General features: G+C 41.9%; 2 protein-coding genes across 2 annotated transcripts in view; both read left to right on the top strand.

The window, feature by feature from the left end:
* The first annotated feature begins 6,826 nt into the window (after window positions 1-6,826).
* On the top strand, window positions 6,827-10,702 carry LOC149174834 (uncharacterized). The gene has a single exon (XM_089420983.1). It carries the CDS (start codon window positions 6,827-6,829, stop codon window positions 10,700-10,702), a length of 3,876 nt encoding a protein of 1,291 aa, XP_089277109.1.
* A 292-nt stretch (window positions 10,703-10,994) lies between these two features.
* Window positions 10,995-13,382, top strand: part of LOC149174833 (uncharacterized) — a 48,183-nt gene continuing 45,795 nt past the window's right edge. The window contains exons 1-2 of the mRNA XM_089420982.1: window positions 10,995-11,192; window positions 11,319-11,402. Coding sequence (XP_089277108.1) covers window positions 10,995-11,192; window positions 11,319-11,402 — 282 coding nt within the window. The remainder of the gene's footprint in view (window positions 11,193-11,318; window positions 11,403-13,382) is intronic.

Here is a 13,382-nt window from a genome sequence, read left to right as displayed (position 1 = left end):
GCCATTTGCTTGCCTTTTTCAATACTTTACACCTCTTTTTCCTAAAATGTTCTTTTGGTAGAAGGTACCTATTATTTTATATTTTATCATTGTTTGTGAGTTGTTAGGTGATAATTTAAATAATTTATGAACTTACCATAGATTGATAGCATGTCACGGGTAAGTTCTAGAGATCTTGTAGCTACACTATGCTTGGAATGCATGAGGTTACAAGATCATGTGGTAGAATTAATGTTGGGTTGCAGGAAACAGAAAATAATTTTAAAATAAAATGTGGGTTGGACATAGAAATCCTAGAACAAATTTCTATCCCACTTCTTAACAAACGATAACTACCTCACGAGAAAAATGATTTTTTATAATCACCATGACTCCAACTTGTAAGTTTTAACCCTATATAATTAATCGATACAAACAAATTCTTAATAAATAAAGAAATACATTGGAAAACAAAAAATTACACACAAATTTTATATTGGAAACCCAAACACAAGAAAACCAATAAGTTTATTCTTTCATTATGTTTTATATAGAGTATTACAATACAATCTATATCCCATAACATACATGAATTTCCAATCAAGCCATACTTCCATAATCAAAACTATGAAATTGCCATGTGTCATAAAATTTATTTTAGCAATATTGTGGGTTGAAAATTGACAAAATGGATGAAAAAACCAGCCAAAAAATCCCCCAAGTCCACCCTTTGTTCATGGTGGATATAAGTCATGCAAAGAATATAACGCATACCCAACACATGGAACTATGGAACTAGAATCAAAAGACAAAGGATCAAGCATATGCTAAATAATGACAACAAAAGCTTACTAATGATAATGGCATTGGAAATTTGTTTTAATAGTCTAAAGGTCTTGCATATAGACAAGAAAGATGCATGAATCAATGTTAATAATAGAGTCATGGGATAACATGTATAAGATAGTTACACTCGTTGTAAGATAATACAAATAGTTATATTAAATACCAGTTTGTTGAATTGCAAAAGTGCCTTGGTTAATAACAAACAAGGATTACCATACAATAAGTGTGCCACTTGCCTCCTACTTGTTTATTTTTGTTGTGAGGTGAAATCCCTAAGGCTAGGGTTGGTAGCCCCAATACAGAAAAAAAGACAATTAACAAAGAACACTCACAATATCATATAGCTTGCATAGAATTTACTGATAAATGAATGAGGACTCATAGATGGGTCTTGTATTTGATGTCAATCTATAGGGTATAAACACTTATTCTTGCTCTAGAGATGCATAGCTACAACACAAGCAAGGAAACATAGAGAAAAACATCAACTCCAATGTATGAAAATATATATGACAAGTTAGTCCATACACAATTCAATCACATATTCATAATAATATTGGACATAGTAATTAATCACCTTGTCTCAAATCTCCACGGAAAATAAACTTCGTTCGCAATGTGGAAAACACTGACAAAATTGTTCAAGAACAATAGTGACCACAAGAGGCTGACGCTCAAGGATAAACTTCGAAATATCATGATGCAGAAGAATGACACTATTTCCCGGAATATGAGCAATTTCACACAATGGCATGATGAACATGGCGAGCTCAATGTTAATGTACCTGAAGAAGACTTGGTAAGCCTAGCCCTTCTAGGCCTTCCCAAGAGTTGTCATAGCTATCATGATTCGATGAATGGGAGGAAAAAACTACTGAATTGGGAATGTTTATGGTTTGATTTGGTACATGAGGAAATAAGGCAAAATACTAGAGATGGGACTTCATCCAAGGGTCAGGATGAAGAAAAATTTGTACTGGATGGAAAGGAAAAGAAGGGAAAAGGGAAGAAATCTCAATCTAAACCAGAGTATAGCCATGGGGGTAAGAAGAAAGATTTTCCCAAATTTAAATGCTTCTATTGTCATGAATTCATGCACTATGCCACAAAGTGTTGACACAAAAAGGAAAGAAAGAAGACTTTAAGAGGAGCATGAAGTGAAGCCTTGGCTTCATAGTTCAAGCTCAACTTTACCTTATCTCATGCATGGCCATCAAAGTGATTGGGAGCATGTGGTACTTTGATTTAGGTGCATAGTTCCACTTGGAAAGGTCTAGAGACTTGTTAATTTGCCTTGAATAAAATACTTGCATATGCACATCAAGGTGGGGGACAACGTAAGGTATAGCATGACCGAGATTGGTCAAGTCACCTTTTAGAGGGAATTAGTCTCCCCTCTCAGGCTCAAGGATGTCATTTTTTGTTCCGGGCCTAAAGCAAATTCTCATCTCTGTTGCAGTTTTGGAAGACCATGGTTATGATGTGATATTCAACAAAGGAAATGCTTTTTTGAGACATATAGCCACAAGAAAGGTGAAGAAAATCAGGATTCATGTGAAGAACGTGTATAAGCTAGATGTGGAAGACTGTCATGAATTGAGGACAAAGGCAGAGAAGGTGTAGAGCCACAATGTAGGTAAAATTTGGCATAGAAGACTTGGCCATTTTCATTATGGCTTCATGAATATTATGTAGTAGATAACCATAGGCATCCCTAAAGGAGCACTTGAGCAATGAGATGTACTTTGGGGAAGTACACAAAATCCATATTCCATGATCAAGATAAAAAAGGGAATGTAACCCTTGAAAGGATCAACTCTGATGTTTGTGGACCTTTATCAATAGCCTCCACTGCCAAACACAAATATTTTGTCATTTTTATTGATGACTTCTGAGAGAAGTATTGGATCTTCTTCATGCAGAATAAAGATGATACATTCTCCAAGTTCTTAGAATTCAAGGAATTGGTTGAGAAAGAAACTCACAAGAAGGCGAAGGTTGTTAGGAGCAATAATGGAGGTGAGCACGTGTCAAATGAATTTAAATTTTTTTGGGAAAAAGTAGGCATTTGATGAGAGTTGACAACACCCCACAACCCACAACACAATGGGGTGGCTAAGAGAAAGAACCATAGCATTATAGGAGTATCAAGGGTGATGTTGCATGACCAAGGTCTAACTCTCCATTTGTGGGCTAAGGCATGCAACACAACAATCTATTTGTGGAATCAGAGTCCTCACCGGATTTGTGGCATGATCACCGGAGGAGGATTTCTCGGGGAGAAAGTCATATGTGTCGCACTTTAGGATTTTGAGAGCCTCTATTTACTACCATGTCCCGAAAGAATCAAAGAAGAAGCTAAATCCGGCAACAAAATTCAAGGTATTTGTGGGTTACACATAAACTCCCCAAAATTGTTTTGTGTACTTTCCATCCCTTAGAATGACAATTGTGCAAAGGGATGTAAAATAGGATGAGGAGAAAGTGATGTGGTGATTTCTTGAGAGGGAGCTTAAGATCCCACCAAAAGAGGAGCTTTTAGCTCCAAAGGAGGGACCTCAGGAAGTTGCATAGGGGCTTTCATTAGGGGAGAAATACCATACCACATGGGTTCATATTGGGAATATATATTGAGGAAAAAATGACATAATATATTGAGAGATATATAGTGGGTAAAGGGGTTTTATATTAGCAGGTATGGAAAATGGAGCTCAAATTTAATGGAAAATATAAAGTGGTATGAAAAATGTTAATGAAAAAATGGATACCTAAAATATCTAGTGAAAGTAGGGGTTTTTTTAAATTGGGAAGGTGTATTAGGTTCACATTGGTAGGGTGTTAAATAATGTGATTTTTAGGGATATTTTCCAACATGTCGTCAAATTAGGGGTATTGTTTAGTATGCCACGAACACACATGATATGTTAGAGGTCCATTGAGTGAATTCCCCATGGGACTCTATGGAACAACCACAAATTGAGGATCAGAGAGTGGAGATAGTCACTCAAGTAGAACCATCTAAAGAAGGCAAGAAAATAACCAAGGAAGTTGAGAGACTTATGCATAATACGAGGGAGAATGTGGGTGATCCTCCAAACCAACACAGGTAGAGAAGGTCATCTGATTGGTACACTGACTACATGGCTCTAATGAATGATCTTATAAAGAATAAGCTATCCTTTTTTGAGGAATTAGTAGAGAGACCTGTATGGGTTGATGCAATGGTGGAGGAATACAAATCCATTGTAAAGAACAATGCTTAGGAAGTGGTCCCAAGACTAACAGATAAATTAGTTGTGGGCTCGCAATGGATCTTTAAGGTTAAGTAGGTAGAAAATGGAAGCATAAAGGAGTATAAGGCCAAACTTTTGGCCAAGGGGTATTCACAAGTTAAAGGAATTGACTATCAGATCTAAGTACAAGAAATATGAGATCAAAGCTAAGAATATTATTTTTGAATTGAGATGTTGAATGTTAAAACTAAATAAGTTTAACATCAATAATGCAACAAATTAATTAATATTGAAACTTTTAGTTAAACATTAAAATATTTGAAATAGTATAACATCATAATTATCACATCATATAATGTTTGAATAAATAACATTAAGTATTAATTAATGTCAACTAAAATAATTAATACAAAAACTTTCAGGTTAATAACATCACAATATTTGAATAAATAACATCATAATAGTTAAATTAATAACATTAATCAAGAACCCTTAAAAAAAAGTAATCATAATAATAATAATAATTAAAAAAATTTAACCTGAGGCTAGCATCATTAAACTGAAAGGAGGAAGAGCGCTCTGATGCGATTCAACAGCAACCGATTCAAAACCCTAGCCGCCGCTGAACGGACCTGCCATTACCGCCGCAGGTTCTACCACTGAAGGCCACCTATGGCACAAGCTGCAGGAGGGGAGAGCTCCGCCTCCCCTCCAATGGACACGCCCTCAACTGACAAGACGCAGAAGACTGTGACTCTGCACCCCGCAGGCACAGGTCCAGAACCTGAGAAAGACAAGCAAAGGACGAATGAGGAAAAGATGCATTCAGCTCGGAATGAAGAGGACAACGCAGGCAATGATGAGCACACCAATGCGGAGTCATCTCAGACAAAAGTGACCTCCGCCACATGTATTCCAAAAGCCGCAGAACCAATCAAGGTCGAACTGCCAAGCCACCGCATCAATGGGGAAATCCAATTCATGCAGGATTATGCACTTATCAGAAAGTTCTTGGGATTCTGGCCCACAGAAAAAGCCTTACAAGGATGGATAGCCTCAAAATGGAAGCCCAAAGGACAAGTAACTCTGTAGCTTGTCCCAAAGGACTTTTTTACAGCCATCTTTAACTGTTTAGAGGACAAAATAAGGATATTCGAAGGCGGCCCATACTTCTTTAACTCTTCAGGTTTGTATCTAACGGAATGGAAGCCCAGATTCAACCTTGATAAAGAAGACTTCAGCTGGGCCCCTGTTTGGATAAGAATGTATTCCCTTCCCGTGGAATATTGGAGAGAAGAAACGCTGGCAGACATTGGCAACAAACTGGGGACCTTCATCAAAGTTGCAACCGAAACAAAGACTCGCAAATACACCTCATATGCTAGGATCTGCGTCCAGATGCACCTAACCAAGGCCCTAGCAGACACGGTAAGTCTCTTTCACGATGACTTTGAATGGAAACAACCTTTAGATTATGAGCATATCCCTTTCCGCTGTCGAAAATGCCATGAGCATGGCCACCTCTTCTGAGACTGTCCCTTAAATGCGCAGTCCAAGGCTTCATCTAATGATCCTAACAAGGACTCAGATGGTTTCACCAAAATCCCCACACGCCGCAGGCACGGCAAGAAAAACCAGGCAGCTCCGGATCAAGCCTATAAAGCGAACCCCCAGAACCGCTTCTCTGTTCTAGCCTCGCATGATAAGCAAGATAGTCCCAACTCTGACTCCCCGGATCAGCCCCTCCCACCCTCACCCTCCCTCATCCGCTCCAACCCCTTGTTCTCCTCAGACCCAGCCTCTTCCAACTCTACTCCTATACCCTCCATGGAGAAAACCAAATCTGTCTCAGATCTCGATCCCTCATTCCCATCTAAGGGGAAAACCGTGTTGAATGAAAAACAACAAGCTTCAGATATGGATCTCGATGCAGCTCTAGCCCTGAGTCTTCATGAAAATGCAGCGGAGGAGGACCACAACACTCCAATTGTTATGGAAGAAGATACAGAAGATGTAGATCTAGAAGAGCTTGACATCTCCAAGCTCGACATCTCCAAACTTGAAACAGCATGCAAGAAAAAAGAGTACAACTCCATCCCCCCCTGGCAAATAGACAAACTTGAAGGAGTCCTATCCAAGGTGTAGCACCATAAAAGCCTGGGAATACAAGGAGGCAGCCACTGGGATGGAAAAAAGATCCTTAAAGAAACAAAGAAAAGGGGCAGAAAAACAGACCTTCAGAGAACAATAATAGTAGGGGAATTACTTATGGATTCGGGGCGATTTCCCAAGTTGACCAAGTTCTACAAACCCAAATCTCAGTTTACATGAAGCTCATTTCATGGAATGTAAGAGGACTCAACAGTCCCTCTAAACACAGAATGATCAAAAACCTGATAATGCAAGAAAAACCAGCAATAGTTTTTCTTCAAGAAACAAAAAGCAGCAGCACAGCGATAGACAGACTTAGCAATAAAATATGGGCAGGCAGCAGTTCAATTTCAGTAGACGCCTCAGGGGCCTCCGGCGGTCTTGCCATTCTATGGAACCCGCAGATTGTTTCACTTGATAATTTTCATGCCACTCTTCATCTTATTCAAGCTACCTTCCACCTCATTGGAACCAACATCCATGGGCATCTCACCAATGTATACTTCCCGCAGACAATTCAGCAAAAATTGGACCTCCTGGACACGATTTCCATCCTCAATGAAAACAGACACTTCCCCTTATGGATTGGACGAGGCAACTTTAATATAATAAAATCCATGGAAGAAAAACAAGGGGGCAGAACCAGGCTCGACAGTGACAGCAGCGGCTTCAAGCAATTCCAACAAAACAATCAGCTCATGGACATTCCCACTTGCAATGGCATTTTCACCTGGTCCAACAAGCGCCGAGGTGCTCACCACATTGCCTCAAGGCTAGATCAATTTTTAATTTCAGACAACGCGATCCACCTTGGAGGGGATTTTAACGCCTCAATTATCCCCAAAGGAGGCTCAAATCACTGGCCAATTTTGCTCCAATGGTCCAGACCAGGCAAATGCTGCAATAGACCCTTTCGATTCGAAGCCTTTTGGCTCACAAATACCAATTTCAAGGCGGTGGTCAATCATGCCTATAAATCTTATACCCCGTCGGCGGGAGCTAAGATGTACCAATTTCAACAAAAGCTGAAAAATCTGAAACAAGTTCTTAAAGTATGGAACCGAACTCATTTTGGCAACATACAGGAGAGCAGACAAAAACTGGAGCAGCAAATGAAAGCACTACAACAAATATTCATTCTGGAAGGCCGCACAGAAGAACAAATTCAACAGGAGCAGATCCTCTGGAATCAAATTGAAGAACGTCAAAAACAAGAGGAAATTCTATGGCGGCAAAAATCCCGAATAAGTTGGCTTAAAGATGGAGAGAAAAATACAAAATTTTTCCACAAAACCACCATACAACGGCGTATGCACAACAAAATTACCTTTGTCAACAATCAACAGGGTGAAAGAATTGAGGCTCATGAAGACATGGAAAAAGAATTTACAGGATACTTCAAGGACATTCTAAAGGAACCTGACGGCAACCGGGATGAGGCAATCAGAGCCATCACGCAGCATATTCCAAAAATTATAAATGAGGATCACAACAATAAGCTGCTCCAACCCACATCATTAAAGGAAGTAGAAGAGGCCATGGCTCAGCTCAAAGACGGCAAGGCACCATGGCCTGACGGATTCACCGCCAATTTCTTTCATGAATTTTGGGAACTCATCAAAGCTGAAGTATGGGACCTAGTGGAGGAATCCCGAAGCATGCACTGGGTCCTCCCGGCCCTCAACTCAACCTTCATAGCCTTGGTACCCAAAGAAGCAGCATCAAACAAACCAGAGAAGTACAGACCAATAGCGCTATGCAATGTGATTTACAAACTCATTTCAAAGGTCATTGCAAACCGACTCAAACCGCTCCTTCCCCTGCTCATCTCTCCAGAACAGACGGGTTACGTAGAAGGCCGGCAGATCATGGATGGAATAATTCTATCAAACGAAGTAATACATTCATTAAAGCTTCTCAAAAAACCAGGTATGCTTCTAAAATTAGACCTTTCTAAAGCCTTCGACAAGCTTAGCTGGAATTACATTCATAAAATGCTCTTGGCTTTTGGCTTTAATGCAACCTGGACCAGATGGATCATGAACCTAATCACATCTCCCAGTTTCTCTGTCTTACTGAATGGCTCTCCCTCATCTCCTTTTCATCCCTCGCGTGGCATCAGGCAAGGGGATCCACTTTCACCTTTTCTCTTCGTTCTAATGGCCGAAGGGCTCAGCAGGCTCCTCAAATCTGCAGTTTCCTCCCAAGCTCTCAAAGGCATCTCTCTCCATGGACGCACTCCTCAGACACATCAGCAATTCATTGATGATACCATGCTTTTCCGGCACCCATCCGCAAAAGAAGCCTATGTTTTCAAATCTCTTCTCTCCCTCTTCTCTGACGCCTCTGGCACTTCCATTAACGCTGCAAAATCTCAACTCTTCTTCTTCAATACCCCCCCCACCACGCAAAGGAATATTGCTCGAATTTTGGGATTCACAATATCCCACCTGCCCTCTAAATACCTGGGAGCTCCCCTTTCAGACTCAGCAATCAAGCATGCGTCCTGGAGGTCGCTCCTGGACAAACTCGAATCAAAGCTCTCATCCTGGACTTTCCGGGCTTTAAATTTGGCAGGCAGGCTAGTCCTAATCAAATCAGTATTACAAGCAATGCCGCTCTATCTTTTCTCCATCTTGGCAGCTCCAAAAGGGGTACTGAAAGCCATACGCAATCTCCAACGCAACTTCCTCTGGGGCTCCACTGGCCTGAATCGGAAATGGGCTCTTGTCAACTGGACAGAGGTTTGTAAAACCAAATCAGAAGGAGGATTAGGACTTCGGGATCCGCTTCAAAGCAACAACACAATGGGAGCTCGAATTTGGTGGAACTGGGTCTCCAAGCCAAACACCCCATGGGCTCAATTATGGCAAGCAAAATACGCCAAAGGCAGCCAATGGAGTGATCTCATCAGAATCAACCCTACAGCGCAAGGATCACTCATCTGGAATAATGCAAAAACTCAAAGCAGCTTCATACAAGAACACAGCTTCTGGGAAATTCACTCAGGCAAAGCAGCCAGATTCTGGGAAGACTCATGGCAGCAACTCCCTAAACTTGCAAATTTGTTTCACAAACCTCTTTGGCAAGCTCATATGAAGCAAGAGAGCATCACACAGGTTCACCAGTTCTGGCAGTCATCTACACACCATGACTTTCAGACATGGAAACTAGCGCGACTCTGGCAAATAGACTGGCAGGGAGAAATGTATACCGACATTGATCAGGAACTCATAAACAGGAAAATCCGCCATTCCAATCAGCAGGATAAACTCAGATGGGGCTACACAATCAAAGGCACATTTACCACAAAAGAAGCCCATCACTTACGCTATTCCAATCTCCAGGCGGCCAAAGATCAAATCTGGGAACAAGTCTGGCACTCAGGGCTCTGGCCCAAGATCTCTACCTTTTTATGGCTACTAAGCAAAAAACGCATTCTCACTTGGGATAATCTGATAAAAAGAGGATTTGTCGGGCCATCCAGATGCCCAAACTGCAACATCAACTGTGAAACCATTAGTCACCTAATGGAAATGTGCCCACTAGCAAAGCAACTCTGGGAGAAAGTTGAGAAATGCAACATGAGAGCAAACCAAAGACAGGAGGATGTAACGGAAAACATAAGGAACTGGTCCAAAAAGCCGTTTAAAAGCCTGATTCTTAACTCCCTGTGGAGCATTATACCAGGCTTTCTGTACTGGACCCTATGGAAGGAGCGCAACCACAGAATCTTCAACAACACATACAGATCTATAGATGATCTTTGGCTCATCCTCAAAAAAAACATTCAGGAAACCCTGGCCATCAGAGCCTGGAATGACACTGACATGCCCGAAACTCAGCAGGAGCGCCGCATTCTGAAAGAATGGAATCTTGATCTCAAGGCCTTAGTCAAGGTAATCGCCAATCCATCTATCAGATCCACCTCACAATCTTCTTGGTCCCCACCTGCATTCAACTCATACAAGCTGAACTTCGACGGAGCAGCCAAAGGCAACCCTGGCCCTGCAGGATTTGGGGGAGTCATCAGACGACACACAGGAGAAGCGGTACATATATATTATGGAACAATAGGCAAAGACACCAACAACGCAGCAGAACTGGAAGGTCTCTGGAAAGGAATCTGTCTCGCTGAACAACATCACTTCTTCCCACTTGAAGTTGAAGGCGACTCTCTTATACTCATAGAGGCGGCTAAAAGAATACAGGCTGGGGCTAAAGCAGTCAAGATTGCAACAAGTTGGAGGCTGCTTAGCCGACTGGAATCCCTGGAGGAAAAGCTCCACACTCCCCACAATATAACCTTCCATCATGTAAGGAGAACTGCAAACCAGGTAGCAGATCGGATGGCAAATCAAGGCGTGTCACAGTCGACACCTTACTTCTCAGGCTCACCGGATATGGTAGATGATGCTCAACTCAAAAAGGATTGCATCTCTTTGGTGCAAAAAGACCTCCCTCTCCCGGATGCGGGTGACTTCGATGCGTGAAAGGCAGGTGGCTCGTCACATGGGCAGGTGTCAGCCTGGACGAGCCACGACATACCAGGATGCTAGCACAGTTAATTTGATGGAAGGTGAAGTTATTGGGATTTTAAGGCTGGTTCAGTCGGCATTCAATGCGCAGCAAAGAACGAGGAGCATGACACCCAATATACTCGAACCCCATGCCGCCTGTCTGCATTCCTTCAAGCGGTCCGAACAGACGCTGGCAGAGGCAGAACATTCTCTGGTTCAGTGTAAGATTTCGTAGAGGAATTCTTGTCCGGAGGATAATCGAAAGATGCAGAGAGAAAAGCCCAGGATGAGCAGTCGTCGTGGCGGTTCCAGGGGTCGTTCTGCTACTCAGAGGCCAGTAATTTCGCCTACCTCCTCGGTGGAAATTACTTCTGAGCAGAATAGAAACTCGGGCAGACTTGCAGGCCGCAGCAATGCGCGTGGGTGGGGAGAAATTATGGATTGCGGTCATGTGGAGCATCCGGTTGTTCGCTACCGGATCCCCTGCACTCTGGAAAACAACACTCTCATCGTTTCAGTCTCGGTGGAACATTGTAGCAGTCTCAGGGGGTAATTGGAAGACCTGAATGTGCCAGTGGTTGATATGCAGGTTCCCACGGTAGATATGAGGCGGCCAACCAGAGCGGACACTCCCCAAGCCATACAAGCTGATGAAGCTGGCCCCAGTGAGCCGGTACAGAAGTCGTTGTGTGTCACACGGAATCTGTCAAGGGTGCGGACACGACTGACCTTCCTAGAAGTCTAAGACATTCTAATGACAAACAAGACAAAATGGAGTGATCTTTCTCTAAATACACCTTTTACAACATGAAAACGACAAGTGTTTAGGTTTACCTTATTCCAAAACGCTGTTGTTGAAGTCCGTTCTTGACGATCCGGATGAGCTCCTCCTTCAAGTCAATTCCTGCAACCACAAACAATCAAACAATTACCAAGCACTTGCATTTCATATAATAAAACATATATTCAACATGCAGACCAAGGAACACATGAAATAACTCATTAACACAAGCTATTGAGAAAAATAAACCAGTTTGTATTAATAACGAAACAAAGAAACTCTTACAACCTGGCCTTGGTGTTGTGCAAGTTCCTCCCAGGGTCCATCAAGGGTTTTCCTCTACTTTGACAAAGCTCACCCTCTCCCAAGTAGAATCAAGTGAAGACAATCTCTCCTCACAAAGGCTCTAATGGAAGACCTAAATCCTGCAGCATTTACCCAAAGAAAATGTATAGCTCCAACCTCCTCTCCTTCTGGCCCAATGCCTTTATTTATAGTGCTGTAAAGAGGTTATTCAGGCCCACTATCAATGGGATCATCCCCCTCTATGGGTGGGATAGCTCCCTTATTGATGGGATAAGTTCCCCCTTAATAGAGATACATGAACCAACTGGAGGCGCATCCATTTCATCAAACCGACCTCTAGAATGTTCTAGAAGTAACCACAAGTAACTTTTTCAAGATAAAACTCGCGCATTTTGCCTTTTACAGAGGGACGCACCTGTCCCTTAACATACAGAGCGTCCATGGACGCAGATTTTGTGAACATGGTCAGCGTCCCCGCAGGTAAGGCTAGAGAGAACCTGCGACCCCAGAGATAAACATAGTTTTTACAAGACTTTCTCTCTTCTTTGAGTTTGAGATGGATAACAGAGGCATGAGACTTGCCTAAGAGGGTAGCATGACTGTTGATTTGAGCCATACTAACTGTAAGTAGTCAAGGTGACATTTTTTAGTGTAACAGATTGCCCCCTAAAGTGCGAAGCCTAGAATAGAATAGGGTTTTGTAATTCTAGGAAGGGTGAAGCGCTTTATCATTTCAAGGATTGCCTTGTGGATGGCCTGGTTGGAACCTGCAATTTTCAACACAAAATACATGGATAAGATTATATCATCACTGAGGTAGGCATTCCCATACTCAGATTCAAAACTTTAACTAATGGACTAACTATTCTGATACAGGAATGATCTTGCAGTACATCATTTTTATAGACTTTTGTAGACACAGTATGGACGCAGCCATCTGTTTATGATTAGTCTACATAGATAATGAATACAAAACTCCTCGCAGCCTGGATGGTAGAAACTAGATCCAGGGTCTTCACTTCTACTTCCCGAATTGGTACGATTCTAGCCATGTGATTAAATGATTCGATGTCGAACATGTTAGAAACCACTTGATTACCAGTCGATGATGTAAACTGTTAACAAGCGTGAGAGAAACCACCAGTAATGTCAATGGTTCTCAAAGTACCAAGCACAACCCGTGAAATGTGAATAGATGTTTTGATGTCGAACACTTCACGGAATCCTCTGATCGAAAGTCAATGATGTAAACTGACGTCAAAGGCGAGAAACCTGCCATTGATGCATGCAGACTTCAAGGTACTGTCGATTCCTAAGTCATCTTTCTAGATAATGTGTCGATGTCGATAGAAAGCGACCCGTTGCAGGCAAGCTCGCAACACGAAATCATTGTTCAAGTTGAAGAAATGTTGCTGTAAGGACTGACTCAGGGATGGTCAAATGGATGACAAGTATTTTGCAGATGAAAGTTTTTGCTTGCAGACCTCTTGAACACATAACGACACAACAGATGGCTTGGTGACGTATAACTCAAAGTTAACCCCTGGAACCTGGTTAAAGACTTTC

The sequence above is a fragment of the Pinus tabuliformis genome, chromosome 4_1, assembly GCF_031772625.1.
Source record: "Pinus tabuliformis cultivar Carrire ecotype Pingquan chromosome 4_1, CPIR1, whole genome shotgun sequence".
NCBI classification, from domain to species: domain Eukaryota; kingdom Viridiplantae; phylum Streptophyta; class Pinopsida; order Pinales; family Pinaceae; genus Pinus; species Pinus tabuliformis.
Note: the sequence above shows the minus strand (reverse complement) of the source record. Positions and strands in the feature narration are given on the sequence as shown.

Coding starts and splice junctions, on each gene's coding strand:
- LOC149174834 (XM_089420983.1), top strand. CDS start 6,827: ATGGAAGAAAAACAAGGGGGCAGAACCAGGCTCGACAGTGACAGCAGC.